The sequence below is a fragment of the Monodelphis domestica genome, chromosome 2 (genome assembly GCF_027887165.1).
Source record: "Monodelphis domestica isolate mMonDom1 chromosome 2, mMonDom1.pri, whole genome shotgun sequence".
Taxonomy (NCBI): Eukaryota; Metazoa; Chordata; class Mammalia; order Didelphimorphia; family Didelphidae; genus Monodelphis; species Monodelphis domestica.
The window spans coordinates 212,631,873-212,658,820 of NC_077228.1; the positions used below are offsets into that span (position 1 = coordinate 212,631,873).

Here is a 26,948-nt window from a genome sequence, read left to right on the forward strand (position 1 = left end):
CCAGTCAAGGCTACCCCCATAGGATGAAACCCATTCCTAGCTGAGAGTTATGGGGGAAAAAAAATAAGGGAACAGCTAAAGCCTAAAGCCAAAGTGGACCACTGGGAGACTAAGCCAGAAGCCAGAGATTAAGGTGAAGGGTGGAGGCTTAATATAAGCCACCCCATTCAGAGCTGCAGCAGAAGCATCCAAATTAGAAAGGGGACAGGATAACATAAGTGCTACACAACCCATTCAAGGTTGCTTGTAAGACTGAAAATACAAGCAAAAAGAAGAAACCAAACATGATGAAGAAAGAGAAAATAAAAGAGAGTTAGAGAAGCTCAAGAATAAACTTAGAAGAGGAGAGTAACCCCAAAACAATAACAGAACTGCAGAGGGGGAAAATGGCCAGGCCACAAGGATTATAAGAGTTGTTTGAAGACACCTAAGTTGTGAGCCCAGGTGAATGTAAGGATAGTGATATCCTCTAAAGTAAATGGGAAGTTTGGAAAGAAGAGGGAGAACTCTTTGACCCAGCCATAGCACTGCTGGGTCTGTACCCCAAAGAGATAATGGACAAAAAGACTTGTACAAAAATATTCATAGCTGCGCTCTTTGTGGTGGCCCAAAACTGGAAAACGAGGGACTGCCCATCAATTGGGGAATGGCTGAACAAACTGTGGTATATGTTGGTGATGGAGTACTATTGTGCTAAAAGGAATAATAAAGTGGAGAAGTTCCATGGAGACTGGAACAACCTCCAGGAAGTGATGCAGAGCGAGAGGAGCAGAACCAGGAGAACATTGTACACAGAGACTAATACACTGTGGTATAATCGAACGTAATGGACTTCTCCATTAGTGGCGGTGTAATGTCCCTGAACAACTTGCAGGGATCCAGGAGAAAAAAACACCATTCATAAGCAAAGGATAAACTATGGGAGTGGAAACACCGAGGAAAAGCAACTGCCTGAATACAGAGGTTGAGGGGACATGACAGAGGACAGACTCTAAATGAACACTCTAGTGCAAATACTATCAACAAAGCAATGGGTTCAAATCAAGAAAACATCTAATGCCCAGTGGACTTACGCGTCGGCTATGGGGGGTGGGGGGGAGGAAAAGAAAATGATCTTTAATGAATAATGCTTGGAAATGATCAAATAAAATATATTTTAAAAAAAAAAGAGGGAGAACTTAGGGGAAAGATAATAAGTTCATTTTGGAAAGATAATATGTTTGGGACATGTTGAGCTTAAGAGGTTTCCATCTTGGAGAAATCTAGTTCAAAATGTCTAGTACACAGTTGGAGATGAAAGACTGGGAAAAAACAGAAGAAAATATAAGACATCTCCTATAAAAAACTGACCTAGAAAACAGGTCAATAAAATATAATTTAAGAAGTATCAGCTCCCTGAAAACTACAATAGAATAAAAAATCTGAAGATATTTCAGGAAATCGTAAAAAATAAAATAGCCTAAATTTATTAGCACTAGAAGGCAAAGTGAAAATAGGAAGAATCTATCTGCTGGAAAAAAACTCCATAAGTCAATAAACTGTGCATATACCCTTTGGCCCAACAATTTCACTACAAGGCCTATGACCCAAAGTATTAAAAAAAGGGAAGAAAGTACAAAAATTTTGTACAAAAATATTGTACTTGAATACAAAAATATTTATAGCAGTTCTTTTTGTGAAGAGAAATGGAAACAAGGAAGATAATCAATTAGGGAGATGTATAAATAAATAAATAAATAAAATATGCCATATGAATGTAAAGGAATGTTATTGTGTGAAAGAAATGATGAGCCAGTTTGGGAAAAACCTGAGATAACTTCTATGAACTGATTTAAACTGAAGTGAGAAGAACCAAGAAAAAAATTTAGTCAAAAACAACATTGTAAAGAAAAACAATTCTGAAAGACTTAAGAATTCTGATTAATGTAATGACCAAACAGAGACTCAAACACAGGTAGGAAAACTAAAAGGCCACAACAATGAAACTTGATTTTAAAATATAAAAATCCATTCTCAACACCAAGCTGTAAAATATGGCAAAGCTACAGTTTGCCTTCTGAGCCTTGCTCTAGAAGACTGAAGAATTCTTCTATTCTTCTTACAGAAGGGTAATGGACTTAAGGTGTAAATTAAAACTATTTGGCAAAAATGATTAAACAAAAAGTAAAAATTAATTATTGGAGGGGCTGTAGGAAAATGAGCACAATAATGAACTCTTGGGGAAGTTATGAATTGGTCTAATGATTCAGAAAAATTCTAAAAAACAACTTGGAACTGTACCCTAATGTAACTAAATTGTGCATGTTCTTTGACCCGGTAATACCACTTTTAGGGTTATACCCCCAAATACATATCAAAGATATCAGGAAAGGACCTATAAGTACCAAAATTATCATTGCACTATTTTTGTTGTAGTAAAGACGTTGAAAAAGGGGGTATCCATTAATTGGGGAATAACTAACTAAATTATGGCATACAAATATATTATTATGCAATAAGAAGTGACAACAAGGGATGGATTCTGAAAAGCCTAGGAAGAATTGTGTGAACTGATACAGAGTGAAATGAACCAGGAAAACCATTTATGCAATGATCAAAACTTTATAAAGTCAAGAACCCTGTGAAATGAACAATTGGGATTTTTTAAAATTCAAAGATATTTTATTTTCCCAACACATTCTCAACATATGTTTTCCAAAATTATGAAATCCAAACTGTCTCCTTCCCTTTCTTCCCTCCCCAACTAGATGATGGCAAATAATTTGCAAAACATACTTCCATATTGGTCATGAAATGACCAACTGTGATTCCAGAAGACTTAAGATGACACATGCCTTCTATTGCTTGGAGAAGTGAGGGACTGTAGACATAGAATGTGACCTACATTTTTCAGACATGACCAACTCAACACAAATTTGTTTTGCTTGCCTATGCTTATTTAATAAAAAAGACTTTTCTAGGGGAAGAAATGGAAAAGCAAAATGAAAGGCAAAAGTCATCAATAAAGCATTTTTAAAATACAGAAGAAAAAAGGAAAGAGTTCATAAGAGACATAGACAAGGAAGACAATACTGATATTTGCACATCAAATTTACATATGTGTATATTTTAAAGCTGCATATAAAAAATTAATGGTGATCTTTTTCTGGCATTCTTTGCATTATTTCCTAGTTCATAATACTTTTTTTAGACTCAGAATCAATACTGTATATTGGTTCCTAGGCAGAAGAGTATCAAGGGCTAGGCAACGGGGTTCAAGTGACTTGCCCAGAGTCATACAGCTAGGAAGTATCTAACGCCACATTTGAACCTAGAACCTCCTGCCTTTAGGCTTGTCTCTTAATCCACTGAGTCACCTAGCTGCCCTAGCCCCACCCCCATAATATATATTTTTAAAAAGAGTAATGACAAACAAAAATCTATTGGTTTTTTTTTTTTTTTAGCAAGTCACAAATCTGTCTGAAGCTTAAAGATACCAGGAAACAACATTGATCCTACGAGTCTCACACCACCCCTAATCCTTCTTTATCCTAATTCTAGCATTTTTCCCATCTCTTTCTTTCCATCTTCCAGAACCACCAAAGAACGGGAAGATATTAAGATATCCCTACACTGCCAAAGGAGCCTTCCCATCTCTCTACTCCCTGACCATGAGGAGGCCTGGACTTCAATGCCTCTTGCATTTTCCCAGTGCTGTCTTCCTTCAAGGAGAGCTAGAGAATGCTGATACTTCTTAACAGAATGTCCTTCAAGTAGGCTAGAGTGGATATTATCTGTGTTCTCACCTTGCTTGGAGTTGGGTCCACTGAGACTTTCCTCCATCTTCTCCAGCCAACTCATGAGCCCATTTGGCAGCCCAATGGGTACATTAGCTTTCTGTCTGGGAACCCTAGGCCCATTCCTAGGCCTTCACTGCCTCTGGCCCACCTGAAGTTATTCTAGCTATTACCTTGACCCAGATCTCAAGACTAGAACAAAGCAGGGACAAGCCAATTTTCAATAGAAATTTAAAAACCAATCTGGCATACTCACTTTGCTGCACTTGCCCTGATGGGGCATCCACAGTTCTGCCTGCTTAAAGAGCATCGAGGATAAGGCCTGAGTAACCAAGAGTTAAATAAAACAATTTCCAATACTGTCCTTAAAGAGACAGAAAAAGAGTTAGAGGACAAAGAGAAAAGGTGAGGAGGCAGAAGAGGAAGGGAAAAGAGACAAAAGGGGGAGAAGGATGAGGGGATGAAGAAGGGAGAGAGACAGAGAGAGGAAAGAGAGACAGACAAGAGAGAGAAGGAGAGAAAGAGAGAAATGGGATGGAGAAAGGAGAGGGGGAGAGAGAAGAAAAGGGAGAGAAAGAGAAGAAGAGGGAAAGAGAGGGAGAGAGATGAGGAAGGGAGTAGGTAGAGAAGAAGGAAGAGAAGGGAGGAGGGGAGGAAAAAAGGAGAGGAGACAGATGGACAGACTTACTGACCACAGAAAGCTAGAGAGAATGTGAACAAGAATCCCAGTGCTGCAGAGAATCAGGAGCTGCTCCAAATCTGCTGATTAATTCAGCCTATTTCCAGTCACGCTGAAGATTCAGAGAGGGAGGAGGCAGCAGCAGCAATGGCAGTGGCAGCGGCAGCGGCAGCAGCAGTCAGAGGGAGGGTGGGAGGCAGCATAGAGAGAAAGGAGGGAGGAGACTGAGAACAGTGAACACAAAGTTTGTACAGTGTTCTGCCAGATATTCAGGAGCTTGGTCCATCTGTCATATGAAACCACTGGAATCAAGCTATCCATGTGAGCAGAGGGGAAGGTGTGTGGTCAAAGATGATGTAGAGAAGGGAATTCACAAAAACTGGGTGAAGAAAAGGATCCCAGATGGTTGCTACAGGAGCCACAAAGAGACTGTCTCCAGCTTGCCAAGGAGAGCTTTCTGGACCCATTAATCTCTAAGACATTTGGAAAGGTAAGAAAAAAGGTGGGGGGGCAAGGTAGCCATCTCCCAGGGAGCACTCCCCACAGCAGAGAGTAACTTCCTTATTGCCAAGTAGCAGTTGTTCCTAGTCCTGGGACTGAGGAGGAAGGAAGAGAGAAAGGCAATGAGGAATTTTAATAGCAACACATCCTGTATAGAGAAAAAGTGAATTGGGGTGGGGGAGAGGGGAGAGCTTCAGGCAGTGGACACCCTCAACTAGGATGGACTTGGGCAGTGGAAGACAGAACTTTAGGCCTAGACAAGTTAAGAAACCAACTGAAGTAAGCTGGCTACAAAGAGGAGCAAGTCCAAAGTCTACCTTAGATGAAAGCATGCCACACTTGGATGCTTCGCTTCCCTTCCTTCCAGGGGGCAATCATCACAATTCACATTTATAGAGTTTTGAATGTACAAAGGACTGTTCCCCAACAACCTGTGAGATGGGTATTATTATTCTCAGTTTATAGATGAAGAAACTGAAGCTTTGAGTGACTTGCCTAGGGACATACAGCTATGTAAGAAACAGAGGCTGTCATTATGCTGTGCCAAGGGAAGAGCTGTAAAAGCAACTGAAGATAAATCCAAAACCCAGAGTGAGGCAGACCTGGAAGGCTACTACTAGGTCTGTCGTGAAGGATAATCAGTCTACTACCTCCAGGACAGAGAGAAGGGATGCAACATAGGACTCTTACTGAGCAGATGAACAAGTCAGCAAGCCATTTCACAAGGTCTAGAAGCTTTCAGAGATTCAGTCTTATGGGAATGAGCATTCCCAAAAAGCACACAAAACACATAGCAATAGATAGATAAAAGAAGTAAGATGGTGGCCCTAGAAGAATTAAGAAAATGAATTTCCAAAGGCAGCTGGGTGGTTCAAGAGATAGAATGCCAGGCCTGGAGAAAGGAGGTCTTGGGTTCAAATTAGACCTCAGACCTGTCCTAGCTCTCACTTAACCCCTATTGCCTAGCCCTTAATACTCTTCTCCTTGGAACCGACACTTAGTATCAATTCTGAGAAAAGAAGGTAAGGGTTTAGAAAAGAAAAGAAAATGCATTTCCACACCTCCATTGTAAAGGTGGTGGACTACGGGTATAGGATATGGCACACTTCATGTGTCTTGGTTTATAAAACCAACTTGCTTTTTCTCCTCTTTTTAAAATCTTCGTTACAAGATTACTTGCTGGGTAGGAGAAGTGGCTATATTCAGAAATAAATGTGATATAAGAACAAAAGGCTTAATTTTGGGGGTGGGGAGAAAAAGAAGAGATGAAAGGGGAGTGCCCTAAGGATAGACGGTCCCAATAGCCCTTTTAGGTAGTACCTCGCAGATCAGAGAGATCTGATAGGAAAGGGAACCTAGAGCCTCATGACTGCAAAGGGGAGAGAAGCAGAGGAGCCAGAGAGAATGAGCCCAAGCATCTTTCTCCAGGGTACTCTGTCTCCTAGGCGACACACTCATACCACAGGAGGGAAGAAAGAACCTCAATACAACCCAAGCTGGCTGGCCTCTCCCCTCCCCCTTCCAAGTGCTGCTCCATGTAGGGCCCCAGGCAATCCCCATTGACTTAATGAGACAGAAAGGAGGCCTATTCAATCTGAAGGTTAAGGTAGTTGAGGTTCCAGCACTGGGCCACCACATAGAGAACAGAGGGACGGGCAGGACCAGCTCCCTATTCAGATAACTGTTTATATAATCTGGCAGCAGTTTCAGAAGTCAGCCCACAAGAGGCCTGTCTGATACTCCCCGACCACACAGCCCAGCTCTGTCTGCCGCTGAGGCTGACCACATAGTGACATTACTCATTTAAAGAGACAACTGTGGAGATGACTAGCTAAACCCTTGGTGCTGTGTGATATGACAGAAAAAAAGCTCACTGGTCCTATACTTGACCTAGGACAATGCAGTGTCATGTATAGCAAGTCACAGCACTCATTTCTTCAGCAGGAGAAAATACAGGCACTAATTCTAAGAGGCAGGAGTTTGGACTAACACTATTACAGAATATATACTATGATCTACAAAAAAGGGGAATCCAACACAGCAAGAGACTGGGTATACACTGGAGAAGTGAGGAGGAAGTCAGGGGTCAGGAAATCAGCCAGCATCAGCCAAGCTGATCTTTAGTTCTGTAGCCAGCAGAAAAGCTACCCAACTACTAATCACAATCAGGCCAGCCTCATGAATTTCCAACACCACAGAGGCTGAATAAGATTGATTTCCCACTCTACTCAAGAAGTCCTGATCTGGCCCCAGCAAATATACATTATAATTTTCTAGCCAGAATAGGAAGGGAGCAGAAAAATTCCATCATCGGCCATTTAAAGTCCAAACTCCTTCGTATGATTCTCCACAATCTATTACTCAGCTCTCTAAATCAAACCAATCTACTGATTTTTCTCAAAAAACACAGAACAAACAATCCCATCTCTATATTTTGCTTATAATGTTTCCCCTGTTTGAAATGTCTTCCTCTCTTCCCTCCCCCTCCCCATACCCTTGCCCATTCCCTTTATAAATCTGGCCTTTTCTTCAAGGTCCACCTCTCCCATGAAGATCCCTTTTCTGAGTCTTCTCTGATTTTTTTCACTCATTTAGCACGTTACCTTGAATGAGCATTATTATTTGTATGTTTTTGTATTTGCCCCAGCTCCCCAACTAGATTTTTTTAACGCTTACCTTCTGTCTTAGAATTGATACTAGTATCAGTTCCCAAGCAAGAATAGCTAAGTGATTTGGGAGCAAAGTGACTTGTTGAGGGTCACAGAGCTAGGATGTGTCTGAGGACAGATTTGAGCCCTCTCCTTTACAGACCTGGAGTTCTATCCACTGAGCCACCTAGCTGGTCCACCCCCCAGCAAGGTACCTAACATTTAGCAAACATTCAATAAAAGGGAGGATACAGTGCTATACCATGATGACACCCACCCAGGCTACATCAGCTCAGGAAGGGAAGGAGGAGAATGTAGAAGAAACATGAACAAATAACTTCCCAGAGATGAGCCTTCAAACTCTTCTTCAGCTTGACCAGGGATCTCAGAACTTTGATCCACATGACAACAGGAAATAGTGTTTCACCATCTGGGTCGAGTCAGAAGGCACATCACAGTAGAGCCAGGAATCGGCAGATCTACATATTTGAGGAGCTCTTTTCTAAGACTTATATAGATGAGGTGACCTAACAGTTATTTGGGATAATAACTACACAGCAAACAGGCAGACATATTTCCTTCCCTTTCAACCACATTTCACATGTCCAAAAGCATAGCCCTAGAACTCAGATAAAACTAGGTCCTTTTATAACTCATGATGTCCTAGTTTCCACCTGTCTTTCTGTAGCTTGAGCATGCACCAGACTAAAAACAACAACAAAGCCATTAACAGGAACATATGCTAAGGAATCGCTCTGTTTGACTCTCTTTAAGGGAAATTAGCCAGTAATATTTATCAAGTGATAAGTTCAGAGCAGCACCCTTAGGGAGGAAATTCCTGGTTCTGTTTACAACCAAACTTTCCAGACAAAGAGAACTATGGGAAGGGTATAATGAGAGAAAAATACACTTTGGTAGGTGCACCAAAAGACCACCCAACTCTCAATCCACCATTAGCTACAATGGCATAAATAAGATTATTCTAAAGTGAGAATAAGGTGAAATACTAACTTGAAAATCCATGCCACCCTCAGGCTGACTGGTGCCAGCTAACAAAACCATTCTCCAACTTTAACTGGTGTCCTGGATTCTTCCAGTCTTTATGATATAAAGTGTATGGTAATCAATTAAACTCATATGAATCAACTGACAAGTCCCTAGCAAAAATGAAAATGGCTCAAATTACCACCTCCTAGGCAAGAGCTATGAAAAACTATTCTGGGATCCAATCGAATCAGAAACCCCAGAACAGCTTTGTGCATTTTGTCCATTAGTTCCACCTCTTTATATATCCTGTATAAAAGAATCTCCATTTCTCTGCTTTCCATTCAAGTAATATTACAGGAACCCACCACTCCATAATATAGTCAACAGACTAAATTAGAATTCAAGCCCCCCCAAATGTGAAAATTCTCTTGATACATTTGAAGTTGACTTAAAAAGTCAAGGGAAAGGGTGAGGGAGAAGAGCAAGGAAATCCAAAAGAAATCAAGAAAGAACCTCATGGCAATGAAGGCCCACCTGGTGTTTCTTCAGGTCCATGGCTCCAAAGTGCAGCAGGCATGCCCAGAAGAATGTGGTAAGGACCCAGCAGGAGGGTCCTCTTTCACATGTACAAGTACTAGTGACTAGGTCACAGCCACATCATCTAGGAGAAAACAAAGGCAGATAGATAGGGAATCACATATTTAGAGCCAGAAATGAACTTTGAGGTTTTTGAGCACAAACCCTTACATTGTACTATCCCAGCCTGCTTCTATGGTACATCTCGCTGGCTGGGTTAGGTAGCCAACACAAGGTTAACTTGTATATGTTCCCACAGACCAGGATTAAAAACAGAAAGGACAATTAGAATGATTGTTCCTGCTTAACACAGAGCCCATATTCCAGGCTTCTTCCTAGCAACCTGTCTACAAATGGTCAGCCCTATACTAGTATTTCCTTAAGGCAAACAATAGGATTGATATGTTGAGGCATAAAGGCTTCTCTCTGGATGAGATACAAAAGATCAGGGAAGAGGTGAGGGTATAGTAGAGGCCTAAGTGTTCAGGGGTTGCAAAGGGTTTATTCCACTGCTGTCATCAGGTAGTTTTATATGCTTAGGGTCTGGCCAACTCATCTCCCCTGAAGCCGCAATAATAATGCCTCCTATTTTGCTGGCAAACACATACTATCAAAGCAACCTCTTCCCCCAGTTTGGTGTAGTTAATCTACAGAAAAGCACTCAATGAGGACTTACCAGAAACAGGTTAGGGTGCTATGGGATGGCCAAAAGCTTGAAAACTTTTGCTGGCAGATCTGATCTGACAATACAAGTGCCTGGCAAAACAGACTGATCTGCTTGAAATGGAGAGTTCCTCTCATCCCCAAACCTGGATCTCTCTAGCCATCTTCCTCCACTTAATTGCACTTTAACAGCAGGAAGATACCCCAGAGTATGCTTGGCCTGATATAGTGTGGTGAGGGCAAATCTGGTCTGATATCATATAATCCTTAGTCTGAAGGACTTCTGAGAGAGGCCTGGGCACATCTTAGGAGTTCATCTCTGCTCCAGAAGAGTCCCAGGGGGTCCTCCTAAAGGACTCAGAATAGATTCATATGCTTTGGACTACTTGAAGACTTTGCTACTCCCATTTAAGTGCTCTCTGGGGCCTAAAATGTCCAGAATGCATAGCTCTTATGGTGGTTGTTAAGTCATTTTTCAGTCGTGTCCAATTTTTTGTGACCTCATTTGAGGTTTTCCTGGCAAAGATCCTGGAGTGATTTGCCATTTCCTTCTCCATTTTATAAATAAGGAAGCTGAGGCAAACAAGACTTGCCCAGGGTCCTATGGCTAGAAAGTGTCTGAGGCCATATTTGAACTTAGGAAGAAGAATCTTTCTGTCTCCAGGTCCTGCATTCTATCCATTTAAGCCCCTTGACTGCCTTAGCTATTCTATGGCAGACTTCTGAGGAATTAACAAGATATCCTACCTACATGATTCCCCAGAAGCACATACACTGAGGAGATCCATCAGCTGCAAAAATTTAGAAAGCATTGACTCCTTTCTACAAACCACTAAAATACAAACTATTTTTTCAGCCTGTATACTGATGCAATTGCATCCAAGAATTTTAGTCTGGCTTTCCTTGTGAAGTGCCCCCTGGATGATACAGTTTCTCCCACCTGGCCCAACCTCTGCATTTACTTGCTACTAAGGAGATTAGGCAGAAGCAGAACAATGGACTCCTCAGAGTCTGTCACCAGCTTGAAGCCACTGATGAGAGAGAGAGCTGGAGGAGAGGATGATTTTTTATTGTCTTCAGGGATCATCGTGAATTGGGATTGAAGGGAAGCAGAAAGTCCGTATTTCTATTGTTCCTAGGGTTTGACTGAGATGCCATAGTTTACAAAGACACTAATATGCCAGAGAAGTCCCTGGTAAAGCAGAATTTTCTTTGGCACAAAGGGGAGGTTAATTTCAAGAGACAGAAGAGAGTTGGATGAAGAAAGATACAAGATATTCCTTCCCCCACTAATCCCCAATTAACCTGCTCAGAACTAGATGCAGACACACAGAAAGGCACAGAAAGGAATATTTGGCATTTACAAAGGGAGACCCAGATGAATATGCCCTGAGGATACACTGGATGTCAATGGCAAATTCAGAAGGGGACCCAGGAATTCAGATCCTGGACTGGGGGGGGGGGGGGGGGGGGGGGAAGCTGCCAATTGGAACAGCCACATCTGAGGTTAGTAGCATCAGGGCCTCTTTAAAGAGGGGATAGTCAAAAAAGCTCAGAGGAACTGGCTCACAAAGGAGCTGTCAAGAAACACAAAAGCCCTGTCCCAAGGACCCTAGCAGGGAGGCCTAAGGCTCTGAAGCAGCCAGCTCCTTGGAAAATCTCATTCAGATTCCCGGTAGGCCAGCATTAGTGCTGTTGAAGGAACAGTCCAGATCCAAGGACTTGCCAGCTTTCTTCCAACCCCACCCCCACTCCCTTCTCCTTTCCAAACAAAGCTCTGAAACCAGAGCTAACCCAAGAGGGTCACTGAGGAGAGAAGAGAGGGAATGAAATGGCTCTGGGGTGCAGTGGCATTTTGTTTCATCCAGCCAATGAAATGGGCTCCTGAAAGGGCAGATCTATTCCTTTCCTCTACATAGCTGTTTTCCATATCTGGCTGGCCTTGAGTATATTTTATTTGTGTAGTAAAAAGGTAGCATTAGGAAGATAGAAATCATTCCTATAAATTCCTTCCATTATCATCCAATGAGGAACCCTAATGGTTATAAAGCAGTTATACTACCAAATAACTAGGGCAATAGTAGTAATACAATAAAGATTGCTAAGAACAGGGGATATTTCTTAAGGTTGAAGTTCTTATCATTTCATACCTTAGGCTACTGGAACTCAGGGCTTTTTTCTTAGGTCTAATCAGCAACCAGGGAGTGTGGCTTTAAAGGCTAGTGCCACTATTGAAGGAGAGACAGTTCTAGGCTAAGGGGCTCTGGGAAGGCTTCATGAAGGAGATGGGACTTGTCGCTTTGGAGCATATATAGGATTTAGATCAGAAGAGAGGAAAATTCAAGAAAAAGGAAAGGCACGCAAAGAGGTAGAGACCCATGAATGCACAATATGTAAGACTATTTAGAGAGTTTCCTTAAGAAGTAGAAAGTAAGGTTGAGGAACCCAAATTATGAAAGGCTTTGAAAGCTAAGAGATATGAACTTTATTCTGTAGGCAGAGAGGAATTAAGAAGTATTTTGAGCAGGGTTTTTAATGTATGCCATGATCTGAATTTAGGGAAACTAATCTCACAGTGGTATCTCCAGTAGAGAGACCAGTTAAAAAGTTACTACAGTAATTCTAGTTTGGGATAATGAGGATTTTAGACTAGTCTGATGGAAGCTGAAAAAGAAAGAAAGAGGGAAGGATTTCAGGAGGCAAGCAGCCCAACTCCCACACACCTACTCTAACAAAAACCTAAAAATAACATAAGACCAAATAATGATCAAGAAATTCAATGAATAACTACAGTGAGTGACTTCATCTATCCCAGAATTGCTCAAAAAGTCAGCCAAAAGCCTACAGGCAGTAGGATAGCCAGGCCAGCAAACAAGAGGGAAACCTCCCAACACAACCAGAAATTCATGTAGCCCATAAAGTTCTGTAAACAGAGAGAACAAGATGTGTAGGGGCTCCTTTGAGAAAGCCCCAAGGTGGGTGGAAATTCAAAATTCAAAACCAGCCTGACTCTAGTACAAAATCCAAATTCAGGAACTGTGGTTGAAAACAAGTAAAAAGAAGACACCAATTACTATAAAGAATAAATATCAATCCAAATACCCCAAAAGACAGCCCAAAAGGGAATAACTCAATAACTGCAAGGAGAGCCTCAAAGGAAAAAATGGATTTTCTGATAAGGCTATCTGGGGATTCTAGGAATACCTAGCAGAAATTTAGTGAAAGATAAAAAAATTAAATGAGAGCTCAGCAGAAAAGAAATGGAAAGAGAATTAAGTAATGTAGAAGAGAATATAGTAATGAAACTAGAATTAAAAAATCAACTTCATGAAACTAAGAAATATAAGAATAAAATAAAAAGATTTTTTAAATGGGGAAAAGAAAAATGTTTGATATTAAAAATAAATTAAAATAAATAAATTTAAAATAAAAAAATTAATTAAAATAAAAAAATAAATTCAAAATAAATATAAAACAGATTAAGGGGAATCACTAGGAATCACTGGATTCTCTAAAAATAATTTTTTTAAATTCAACACTATTTTCCAACAAATCATAAATGAAAATTGTCCAGAGCTATTAGAACCTAGAACTAGAATGCAAGGGAAAGAGAACTAGAACGAATCTTCTAATCACCTCCTAAAAGGAATCCTCTGGGGAAAAGTCCCCAAAACATCTAAGCCAAAATTGGGGACTTCCATAACAAGGGAAAAAATATACTAGCAAGTATCTAGAAAGGAAGAGTTAGAAAACCAAGCAGTCAGGATTACATAAGATCTGGAAGCTTCTACCAAACCTTGAGATCTTGTAGTATAAAATAAGAAAAGACAAAAGATATAAGCCCATAACAAGTATAATTTGTCCTAGGAGAAAAAAAAAAAGACTTTTAATGAAACAAAGTCTTTCAAGCACATCTGTCGAAAAGAACAGAGCTGAATTAGAACTCTGAAATAAAAACAAAGGAATCAAGACAGCCAGAGAAAGGTGAATTTATAGCAATTGGAGCAATTGGAAGAGATTATATGATGATTCAAAAAGGAAGAGAAAGTATCCCTTCGGAATGTATTCAAAAAGGACAAAAAAAAAGAAATCTGGCAAGATTAATAAGAAATGATACAAAGAAACAAGAACCAGGAGAATGATTTATTAAATAATAACAACATTGCAAAAACAAACAGTTTTGATGGTTCCAGAATGGATCATGGTTCCAGAGCACCAGAGACAAATGCTACCCAACTCCTCATAGAGAGGTTGTGTAGAATAAAATAGATTTTTGGACCTGATCAATGTTGGAATTTTGTCTTGTTTTACTATGCATATTTGTTACAAAGGATTTGGTTTTCTCAAGAACTGTGTTGTGGTAGGAGTGAGAGAAAATAAATGTTGCTTAGCTGAAAAAGAAATGAAAAATAAATAAATAACTCCAATTTTCCCAACCTAAAAACAAAAAACTCTTCAAAGGGTTGAGGAAATTAAATAAGACAAAGGCCCTGGGGTGGATTGGCTGTTATAAAGAGTTTTATAGTGAGGATAAAGCATTAATATAGCAAAGAGTTGGAATGTATTGTTTCTCATAATTAAGATGCATGAGAAGAGGGTTAGCTTAGAGAGAGTGGGGAAATCTGATGAACCTCGATTATATAGCACTGTCAAAAGAGGAGTAAACATACTTTACACACACACAGAGAATTAGGTACAAAAATATATTAAACTCAATAGAGAAACAGGTGAGGATGGGTATGGGGGATGTAGAGAGATTAAGAAGGATAATACCAGGGAGAGAATAATCAAAAGCAAAAACTTCAGCTTTGGATACCAAAAAGGAGGGAGGGAAAAGGAAAATTAGGAAGCTATTGAACTAATTACACACCCTGGGTATAATGAAATTATTACTGACCAGTAAGAAATGAGGAAATAGACGATTTCTGAGAATCATGGGAAGACATAAATTGATGCTTGGTGAAGTAAGCAAATCAAGTGAAGAATTTATAAAATAGCACCATGATAAGGGAAACCAATTTTGAAAAGTTTAAGAACTCTGGTCAAAGCAATGACTAACCATATCCCCAGAGGGCCCATTATAAAGCAGGTTACCCATCTGTGGACAAGGGTGGTGGAGTGAAGATGTAGGAAGGAGACTCATTTTGGGATGTGGCTAGAGTAAGAATTTGTTTTTCTTGACTACGTTTATTTGTTACAAAAGCTACTTCTCTATTATTCTTGTTTTTAATGTAAGGGCTGTTTGAGGAAAAGAGCAATAGTAATGCCAACAAAAAGAAAATGAAAAAAAGGTTATTTTTTTAAGTGCTTAGAAAACAGAAGTTTAGAAGGAAGAGCAAATAAGTAGGACAGCTATAAGAGTAACTTATTGAATTTATTACATACTTTTAAAAAGTAAGCAACAGAGAATAGATTTATTATTTCATATATAATCTTCTCATAGTCTTCATTGTGGTGTTTGTTAAATTCAGAATTTTTTAAAGGTCACAAAAAAACAAGAAAAGAAGGGGGAGATGTTTCTTGTGGCTACGTATAGGAATAGAACCATATGTTAGTCCTTACAGAAAGTAATTTGGAGGAACAGAGAGCCAAAAAGGTGTTTGGGGGAAACAGAATTGAATAATCCACTGTCTTTTTAAATTCCTTTTAACAAAATCTCAGTAAGGGTGCTACTGATAGCCAGAAGACCTTGCATCAGAACATGGGCAGCTTCCAGTTCTGAATCAGTCACAGCCTTCTCACTCTGTTTGTTACTTGGCTACAAACAGCTTCTTGGCCTTAGGGTCAGTCCTCAACTGCAAAATCTATTTAAAGTAGTGTAGTTAGTAAGAAAGGATGTTAAACTTGGAGCAAGACATCCTGGGTTGAAGATCCAGATCTAATATTTATCAGCTGTGTGATCAAGGACAAATCATTCCATCTCTCTCAAATTCAGTTTCCTCCTCTGCAAAATGGAAATAATGATATGGGGGGAGGTTGGCAGGGAATAGAGGGGAATGGCTTTCTATTTGTGAGAAAAATATATGTCCTTCCATTATCTCTAGTACTAATTCTTTCCCAAGTCCTTTTCCAACATCATTCTTCTTACTCAGGAAGGCTGATACCATTAACTCCACTTATAGAAGACACTGAGGTTAAGTGGCTTAGACTATGCCATTAGACCTCTATAGCAGCCAATCTGGCCTCAGATACTTCCTAGGTCTGTGACCCTGGGCAAGTCACTGATTCCCAATTACCTAGCCCTTGCTGTTCTTCTGTGTTAGAACTGATACTAAGACAGAAGGTAAGATACAAAGATAGCAGCCTCCTCCACTGGGCTGATACAAGGGCACGTCAAATATGAATTTCTACCTTGAATAGACATTTCCACCTTGAGATTCAACCTAGGTGTAAATGTGACTCTTACCCTTGTCATGGCAGGGAACCAGCACCATTTACGACTGTCCTAGGCAGCTCTACTAGGAGCCAGTTGACCTGAAGCCATTAGAGGGCTCTGATGACAAAAAACTATATACTCTGGCATACACAATGGCTTCATTTGGAGGAAAAACACATTTCTGCTTCAATCTGCCCTGCTTAACGGAAAGATGACAGGCTGCTTCTGCCTGCTCATTGTCGACCCCCAACAAGAGTTGTAAAGTTGGAAGCAAAAATGTATCACTGGCAATAGCTTCATTCTTCCAGGGTCCACTGCTGGACTCAAAACGCTGGGTTAAAGAAAGCCTTTGATTTGCAGAACCTTTACTTGAGTGCTCCCTTCTTTCCCCACACAAATTCTTTCCTAAGTCTATCTCTAGGGAGGAGACCATGGGGAGGGGAGGGAGGACATTCAGACTGCCACTTTTGCTTGTCATTAGCTGTGCAGGAGTTAAGCTTTCCAGAAGAGTGATTCTGAGCACCCCAGTCTGCCACTCCCCAGCAACTGCTCAAAATAGAAATATAAAGTGCTTTCTCCTTTCTCTCCCTCTATTGCCTGACCCTAGTTCTCTGGGTCTGTAGTCTCTCTTTACCCAACTCACTACAAGGAAGGTGGGCCTCAAGCATGACCAGCTCTTATTTATTCAGGGGTTATAGGAGAATAGGGGAGGAGACCACTTTACCCCTCATTAACACCTCTCAATTTTCCTGGTCCTAGTTCTGGTAGAAGATTTAATGGGAAAAATGAAAGCTTTTATAGTAGCCTAAATAAATGTGATTTTAGAATTTGAGGTTCAAATGCTGCCTCTGCCACACATTGGCTGTGTTTCTGCCCATTGGACAAGCCCCCTAGACAATCAAATTTCAAGCAGAGGGAGTTTTCTTCACTGGGTATTCCCCACACCATTGAAATTCCAGGTCAGGTCAAAAAAAAAAATAACCTCTTCACAAAATAATATAATTTATACCTGAAGGGACCTTAGGGATCATCTAGTCCAGTGGCATCAACTCACCTAGAAACAGAGGCTATTAAACTGTATATAAGGAGATTTGCAGGTGACAGAGTTGACTTAGTTTTAAAATGTAACAGTATCTATATAGTATCATTTTTTATTCATTTTCCTAAATGTTTCCACTTGCATTTTTAACCTGGTTTTGGCCTCACTTAGGAGTGCTTCCATATACAGTCATGTGTGACACCTCTCATCTAGTCCTATTCCTTCATTTTATAGACAAGAAAACAAGCTCACTGAGTTCAAATCTCCCCTCAGATACTTATTGGCAGTATGATCTTGGGCAAGTTACTCTCTTTGAGCCTCAGCTTCATTATCCACAAAGGAATAATAAAACCTGATAGCACCTTACACAGTTACGAAAATCATAGGAACATAAACTGTTTCCTAAACCTTAGAGTCATCTATAAAATATCGGATATTATTATTTCAAGGGACAGAATAGCATAGTGCTTTGAGGGTCAATATGTTCCCTCCTGCACATCTCTTGAAACTGTTAAGTCAATAAACAAGCATCTATTAAGGACCTACTAGGTGCTGAGCACTGTGCTACACACTGGGGATACAAAGACAAAAAGTGAAACAATCCCTCCTCTTAAAGATATTCTATTGTATGTACATGTCTAAGTAGATATGGAATAAATACAAAATAAATACATAGTAATTAAACACAAGGTAGTTAGGGAGAGAGGCCATCAGGGGGAATCAAGAAGGCAAACCAGTCCTTTCTACTTACCTACCTGCGAAAAATTAATATTGAATTGAGATGTTTTTGTGAAATCATTTTCCCTTTAGTCCCCCCCCCCACTCTGAACTGAAGCTACACCCAGTTTCTCCCCCAGGCTATGAAAATGCTTTGGGATTTTTTGTTTTTATTAAGGATAAAAAGGTTAAAGGCAGGGCTGACCAGCCCAGGTGAACCCTAATTAAGAGTGGGCTGAGCACCACATTGAACTAACTTAAAGTTCAGTGGTTGAGCCAGAATGTGCTGGCAGTGTCTTCTGGGTCCCACCAAGGACACAGGTGTATTGTAATGAAGTAAGGAAGGAGTTGAGGTCTCTAAGTCCACCTCCTCACTTGCTATTTACCAGTCAGAGATGTCTTAGGATGTCCAGGAGACTGAGGTAGTGAGTCTGCAAGTGCCAGAAGAATGAGGGCCTTTTTTGGGGGGATGGTGGAGACAAGGACCAGATTAAAATGTCTTAGATGGTCAATTAATAAATTAATTTAAAATTTAGAAAAACTGTCTCTTGAGAATTCCACTTTAAATATGGCTACTACCCTAGTTCAGGCCCTCATCACCTCTAACTGGGCCAACTGCCAAGCTTAATTGGTTTCCCTATCTCTGGTATCTCCACATTCCAATCAATCCTCCACCCTGCTGCCAAAGTAGCTGTGCTAAAGCACAAATCTGACAGGTCACTACACTATTCGAAAAAACTCCAGTGGCTGCCTGCAGCCTTCAGAATCAAATATAAACGCTTCTATTTGGCATTGAAAGCACTGCGCAATCTGATCCCCACTGACCTTTCCAACGTTATTACACATTATTCTCCTCCAAGGGCTCTTATAGTCCAGCAAAACTGTACTGCTTACTGTTCCCTATACATGAAACTCCATTTCCAGACAGGGGACTGTCTGTCCTCTCCATAACTCCCACCTCTCCTCTCCACCCACACACTCCCCCAAGCTGCTAGTGCCTCCCCTTCAAAAAATAACCTTGTATTTATTTTGTTAGATACAAAGAATCCTCTGAAGTGGCTGCATATATTTGAATTCACACTATTCAAAATTACCATTATGTAAAATATGGCAATTGGTTACAGCCCAGTGGAAATATGCAGTGCCAATTTGAATAATGTGTCAACATAGGAGGATTCATCATCATCTGTACTGATCAGAACCTAGCTATACATACGCATAGAGATACTCGTTCACACTGCCCAGGGCCACGGAGCTAGGAAGTCCATTGGAGACCAGCTTTAAACCCAGACCCTTACAATCCCTGGGGCTCTATCTGTGCTGTGCTACCTAGCTAGCTGACCCCTAGAAGTTCTTACACTGCCATTTACTATCAACCATCTAATGATCAAGAAACAGCCAGGATGCTGACTAGAGCGAGTCAATAGAGTATATATAAATGCTGTCTCTCCTGAAATGAATGTAAGTTCCATGATGGCAAGGTCTAGTTCACTTGTGAAAAGAGATACTCTAGTGTTTTGCAGATGAAACTGAAGCATAGATAGATACATAGAGATTTCTCAGGGGTCACATGTGAACTGTAGAAGAAAATTCAAAAATTTCTTTGTATCTCTAGTAGAGTATTGTGGCATATATGCTTAATAAATGCTGGTTGATCGACTGGGCTCATGTCCTGATTCTGACACAATTCTACAGAGGGTTCTCACATTATGTAAGTTTGCATTATGCAAATTCAACTTTTCCTTTTCTTTTTAAACCCTTACCTTTTAGAAGAGTTGTAAGAGGCTAGGCAGTTGGGGTTAAGTGACTTGCCCAGGTAACACAGGATTTGAACCCAGGGCCTTCTCCCTCTAGGCCTGGCTCTCTATCCACTGAGCTACCTAGCTGCTCCAAATTCAATTTTTCATAATGAATTCTGAAAGAAATTCAGATTCCAAAAGAAAATCCACAAAATTTCTTACGTAAAACAGAAGCTGGATGAAAAGCTGCTATATGATGAGGAGGGCATAAATGCTGGTGGGAAGCTGAGAAGGATATCAAAATCTGTTCCTGTGTGTCTACAGACAACAAGTGACCTGTGTTCAAGAGTGACCCATACACTTTCACCATGACTGGCAGCAAATGTTCTTTTGAGGGCAAAAATGAACCATCTTATAAACATAAGTCAATAGACTTAGAAATAAAAATGAAAATAGGGGACAGCATGGTAGATCAGTGGACTGAGAGCCAGGTCTAGAGATGGAAGGTCCTGTGTTCAAATCTGAATTCAGACACTTCTTCACTGTGTGACCCTGGGCAAGTCACTTAACCACTATTGCCTAGCCCACATCACTCTTCCCCCTTAGAATGAATCCACAGTATTTATTCTAAGCTGGAAGATAAGGGTTTTTACAAAAAGAAAGAAAAAAAATTAGAAAATATGAAGGACGACAAAAATGATTATAGATGAACTTAATTTTGCTGTGTCGATTGTGAACCTCATAGTGAGGGATGCAGCCAGGATAAAGGAGAACACAAAAGGCAAGGCTTGCATGAAGATATCTGTCGAAATAATGAGGTGCTATTCTAGAGATGGAGAAACTATTAACTATGTGGATAGAAGGCCAGACTCAGAAAACTCTTCCTTTAAGCTTGATGACAATTCAAGCCAAGGTTTGAAGCCTCTTTAAAGGTAAAATCCCCTAAAGGAACACAGGTATTTACATCAAGCAAAGCAAGCAGTGGTTGGTTTGCATGATTTAGTGCAGGCTTTCATATGTAAATGTCAGGAAATGCTGCCAGTACAGATACTGAAGCAGCAAAGAAATTCCGAGAGTTTCTAAAAAAAAAAAAAATAGGTGTGGCTCAGCTAGGTGGCTCAGTGAGAGCCAAGCCAGAGGTGGGAGGTCCTGGGTTCAAATCTAACCTCAGACACTTCCTAGTTGTGCAAACCCTAGGTAAGTCACTTAAACCCCATTGCTTAACCCTTACTGATCTTCTGTCTTGGAACTAATGTTGGTTCTAAGATGGAAGATACTGATTTTTGGAACCTGTATTGATTCTGAAAGATAAAGGTTTTAAAATAATACTAATTATGAAGATAATAGCCAAAGTTCCCTGTTGGCCAAAGGAAATCTTTAATGTAGATGAAACCAGCCTATGGTATCAAAAAATGTCATCTTAAACCTATATCTTGGAGGAAAGCCAATGTCTGGGCATAAAGCTTTGAAAAATAGTTAATCTTCTGCTTGGAGAGAATGAATCTGGGACTTGAAAATTAAAACATCTTTTAGTGCATCTTCTGAGACTGGTGACTCAGAAAAACCCAGGGCATTGAAAGGCAGCTACAAGGCCACACTACAGGTTATTCTGTTATTCCTAAAGCACAGGATACCCCTTATCATCTTTGAACAAAGATAATGGCATTCCTTTCAAAATTCTACTTATTTTGGATAATGCCCCAGGAAATTCTACCTATCTGGATAGTTTTCATGAAAATATGGAATCTACCTTCCCCCCAGACTACCTCATTATTATGACCTAGGGATGAGGAAGTGATTGCTACATACCCAGGCAACTGCAGTTTTGGATACAGATAAAAAATTGACATTGAGAGAATTCTAGAAGTCAACTTTAAAATGCAATCTGGAATATTACTAGGACATGGGAAGATATAACAAAAATATGTATGAAAAGAGTTTGGAAAAAAATGTGCTCATAGTTCATTCATTCCTGATTTTCCTGTATTTGACAAAGATGAAACATTCAAAGAAGTAGGTAATGAGATTGTAAAATTAGCATAAGAATTGGAATTAGAAGTAGATAAGAATGATGTAGAGGAGCTGATTGAGTCTTATGGAGAACTATCCAAGGAGAACCTGACTGCCCTGATCTACAGAAGAAAAAAGGGAAGTTTTGGAACCAACATCAAACCTAAAAGGTTTATGACAATGAAAACAATTGGCAAAAGCATTTTATCATTTGAGTGAATTTTTTTTCTTGTATTGGATCCAAATACTTTTGAGATTTTTAAAAGTTCAAAGATTAGTTGAGCAACCAAATATTGGTTGCTATTATCAGATATATGAAGGGAAAAAAAGAGAGCCACTGTCCAAATATCTCTTGATAGCTTCATTAAAAAAAAAACAGTATAGTCAACCTGTAATGATAAAGACCAGGTGCAATGAGTGGGAAAGGGATAACATAAGGAAAGCCTAGGTTAACTTTACTGTATTGTACTGTGTATACTTTATCATTAACTTTACTTTTCATTTCATAATTCTGCTTATTATTTAATGTCTGCATTTTAGTACATTTTATATCTTATGGTAAGGTATTATTTTGTGTATGACTTTGTTATATAGGTGTGAAAAGGGAATTCTTTGTTCTCTTTGTATATTCAGAGTTAACACTTGGTTAACAAAAATTTAAGTACCCCTACATAGTACCTCACTAGATTGTGAAGACAGGATTAACTCTCCTTTGTCTACTTTTGAATTGAATCTACAAAAGCTTGAACACCCTACTTAGCCCTAGGTGGAGGATCTCTCCACCATTTCAACTCAATCAAGCCAGGAATCTGTGAACTCTTTTGATAGAGTATTCGTCTCTCCAGAAGGTGAGAAGTGGTTCCCACAATCAGGGCAATTTGGAAGCTGTGATTGGTCCTTATAAAAAGGGAAAGGGACAAAAAGTCACTAGAAAAGGCCCTGAATTTCTGGGGCTAGAAAAGTCAACTCCAAGAAGGAAGCTGACTTGAAGAAGGAATTGGACTTCAAGAAGAAAGTCCACTCAACAAAGAAAGTCAGCCTCAGGAGTCACCTTCAGCTCAAATCATCATCTTGACCTGCCTCTTGGAGGGAACCTGGGTGAGTGGATAGCTGGCTTTCCCTTCCTGTCTTCTGGAGAGAGTTTAATTCTGGTTGAAGGTCAATAAGTACTGGCTGAGTTGAGCACCAGAGCATTATGGCATCATTTAGTTAGATAGGCTAATGTTTTCTCTACCCTTTTGTATTCCTCTGCTTTCACCCTTTCCACTTCTGTTGTAAATAAAAGCTATTAAAGTCATTTTTACTTTGAGCCATATTATTTTGAATTGGCAACCACCATTATTACTTATAATCTTCATATATTTTAGTCAAACCATTAAAATTTAATTCCTATATAGGCTGAGATGTGGGTGGGTAGGGATGAATTCAAATTATGTAAAAATTGCTTTATGGACAGATCTGTGGAATGTTCCACTTAAACTAAGCAAGAACTGTCTGTAATTGTGTGACCACAGGCTAGCTCTGAATTTCTGACTGCCTTAGAAAAGTACTCATCTGTTTTGCTAGAAGAAGGTATCAATCCAATGAAATCACAGATCCAGGCAAAATATGGAAGGATTTCAACTTTTTCAGACGATGAATCATTTCATTAAGGTAAAAGACCACCAGTCCTACTTGCTTTCCTTTTAAAAAACAAACAAAAAAACACCCTTTCACCAAAATTAAGGGTAATTAATAGATTTTGGTGATGTTTTTTGTTGATTTTTGATTAAGCCACTGCTTCTACCATGCATTCCTGCCAAAAACTGTGGGAAATATATGGATCATGTTAAAGATGTTACTAGAGACTAACTATAGATCAACTGGAAGATCCTTAAATTCTTTGAGAACCATTGTTCTAGTGGGGAAATCTAAACTTTTGGATTCTCTTTCAGACTGCTCACAAGTGAGACAGATAAGTTCCTTTACATATCTATCCTTCAATCTCATCTACAAAATGCCAGAATATGTTTCTTCTAGGAGTACCCACAGAATAAATTCAATGGAGTCTTTAAAATTGAATTTCTTGAAGAAAGGTGTAAAAGAACTGCTGAGTGATCATTTTCACATCTGTGCATAAACAAACACCTACCAAGAAGGAAAACAGAGCACTATAACTAGAGGGGGGAGGAAGGGATAACAGGAAGATATGACCAGACTAATAAAAGGTGTGGTGTAGGTAAGGCCAATTAAAATATACAAGGCAGTGAAAAGAAGACTAGATTGAGAATACAAATCTACTCTTGCGAGGTGGTATATACAAAATGTTCTTCCAACTTTAGAATGCTGTATAAATAGTAGCTGTTATTGTTTACTAGTGAGATAAGAATGAGTGAACCATTTGAACTGCAGAGAACAGCAACAAAAAAACCCTGACCCTTTTGGTTTTACTAGATGGGAACTATAGAATTCAAATTGTTGCCTGAGGAGAAGGTGGGAATAGTTATTATTATACCTATCTTCTCAACCAAGACCAGAGTATGAGACCCTTTCCCCTTGTGCCTGGAACTCTTCCTCCTAGACCTCCTGGCTACAGTTTAAATCCAGATTTTCCCTCTGATATTATCATCTCTAATTTATTCCATATATAGTTTATTTGTGTGGAGTTGTTTGCATATGATCTCCCCCAATTAGAGTGAGAGCTCATTGAAGGCAGGGTCCTTTTTCCCCCCTTTCTTTCTTTGTATCCACAAAGCTTACCACAGGGCCTCGTTGTAGAAACTTAAGTGCTCACTGACTGACTTGACTGAGTGGCCAAACTTCAGAACTGAATCAACCGCAAAGTAAGTTTATGAAAGTCCAGGGAACAAAGCTGAGCAGCTCATCCGCTCCCAGGAAAACAGAGCAGGTGCAGAAGCTTGCGGGGTGGGTGTGGGGGGGGGGTGGAGATTGGTCGGGCATAAAGGCTGAAGTCCTACTCCCAGGCAACAGCTGAGCTAGGGAGAAGTGGTGGGGAGCTGGTTGGAGAAGGGGGAGTGGACTGATATTTGGCTTGGCCTTGGGACTCCCCCAGGGACTATAAATATATATTACAACATCAGAGCTGAAAAGCTCAGGGTCAGAGCCCATGCATGGTAAACCTGAGGCACTGGATGAGGACTCCCACCAGGGCCCGCCCTTTGTGTACGTGTTTATGGGGGAGGTGGGGAGGGATTCCTGACCAGCTGGACCCCACCAGGAAGGAAGCCTGGGGGTAGGGGCCCTGAGGGAAGGGAATAATCCTGGAAAGGAAAAAGAGCCGAGAGGCAAAGGCCAGCCCCTTCCATTCATTCCACTTCTCTCCCGAGACGACCCCCAGACCAGGCCCAAAGTCCCAGGTGCAGACCCCAGACTCCCCTGGTCTTGGCCAAAGGAGGAAGGGGATGGAGGGGGGGGGAGGGTCAGCCCTGAACCAGACTGCTCCTCCCCACGGACCGGTCTCTGGCCTTCTGGTACTTACCAGGCCCTCGAGGGTCCTGTTCTCCTCTCGCCAAAGTCCTCGCCCCCTAACCCCACTCCCTTACTTCACCTTCCCTCCACCTAGGGCTGCCGCCATCTATGGTCCTGGCAATACTAAAGGGAAAACCCCTCCTCCTCATCGTTGCGATTACGGAGATGCCGGCAGACTAGGAAGCGTTTCGTGATTGTATTGGTTAGAGACTAGGGTGGCGGCAGTTTCCTGAGATCTCATTGGTTCTTCTGTGAGAGGGGCTGAAGTTATTTCCGCCCTTTTAAGCTGGAGCGGGGGTGGGGACAGACCTCTGGGTTCGTAGCGACACCTGAGGGAGAGAGAAAAGTACATTCTTGGTTGAAGACTGACTGGCAGCCCACACCTTGAGGCGGGGTGCGGGACGTAGAAGCTCTTTAGCCCCGGGGCAAAGAGAATAGTCCTTCCTCTTCTCCCTGTCCTTGCCCCAAAAGGAGAAAAGAGTCCCTTCCTTGCATTGAGAAACCCAACAGAGTCATAAATTTATTAGCATCTCCCGCCAGTTCCCCCATCTTATTATATATTCAATTCTGCTAACGTCTGTTGTGCAAGGCTCAGCTCTGGAGAATGTTCTAGGCCCTGCTCCGAAGACACAGCTGTGCAAAAATCACTGCCCTCGGGATACAAAGAAAACCAACCGTCCCAACTCTCAAAGAGCTTACATTCTCCTGGGAGATGCAAATGTGTGATGATTAGTTAAATAAAATATAATTAGTTAAATACGACATAATTTGAAGTAGGATAGAGACAGCACCAACAACTGGTTGGATTGAATCAAGAAAGGCTTTATCATAGGAAGTGGTATATGAGCTGAACCTGAAGGAACTAGACATCCAGGCACGGACTGGACATGGAATGCTAATTTGGGACTATAGGATATAGGCTAGAAATCTTTGCCAAACTTCCCCTCTCATCAGCTTGCAGCCCTTGGGCTTCCTTCTTCCTGCCTCTCCCGCTTCCCCCACATATACAAACATTGCCATGAATGAATGAACATACAAGCCTTTATTGGGTGCCTGTTATATGCCAGGCATTATTGCTAAGTGCTGGGGACACAAACAGGAAAGTGATATAGTGCAAGCCCCCAGTGTTTATACATTCTAATAGCACATACGGGGAGTGGGGGCATAGAAAAGCTTTTGGGTGGGAGAATCATAGGATTATGAGTTAAAACCATGGAGCAGATGATCCTTATGCTCTTTCCAGTGGTGATAGCAGCATTGATTTAGTTACTATTCCCTAGGACAAGAGAAGCAGGAAAGAGAATGGGCAAGTGAAAGAATGAGGAGTTAGGGAACAAAGGACTAGAGAGTTATTCTGGTCCTTTCTGATTTCCTGGTAGATGGTTGAATAGAATGTGCAGCATGGATCGGGCCCCATAGATCTAGTGGGTTAGATAAATTTTCATTTCACTCATTTTAGGTACAAAGCCAAACTGGGTGGATTAATTTACTGAAGGGAGAGATCCTGAACTGTTGCTCTGGTGGGTCAAAAGAAGCAATGACAGGGTAGTTGGTACCTGCAGTGGGTAGATTCATTATATATACTATAACACTTATATATATAATACTTCATTACATTCATAGGTCATAATTTGTATATATATAAATATATATTGTATATATAAATGTATATATATACATATGTATATACAGTGTTATTTTACCAGAAGAAACTATCAAAGGGACTGTTTCAAAGGAAACTTGAAAACATATGATATAGAATGAAATGA

General features: G+C 40.5%; 1 protein-coding gene across 17 annotated transcripts in view; it reads right to left on the minus strand.

Moving 5' to 3' along the window:
* The window catches only part of TMEM94 (transmembrane protein 94), a 48,284-nt gene extending 22,966 nt beyond the window's left edge, over window positions 1–25,318 (minus strand). For 2 of the 17 annotated variants that reach the window (XM_007482661.2, XM_007482660.3), the window contains exons 1-2: window positions 25,190–25,318; window positions 9,126–9,252 (exon numbers count right to left, since the gene is read on the minus strand). In XM_007482661.2, coding sequence (XP_007482723.1) covers window positions 9,126–9,146 — 21 coding nt within the window. In that variant the 5' untranslated portion in view covers window positions 9,147–9,252; window positions 25,190–25,318. Of the gene's footprint in view, window positions 1–4,032; window positions 4,746–9,125; window positions 9,253–25,189 lie in introns of those variants that run through there. The other 15 variants (XM_056817154.1, XM_016430656.2, XM_056817149.1 and 12 more) reach the window with 11 other exon arrangements.
* Window positions 25,319–26,948: the final 1,630 nt, after the last annotated feature.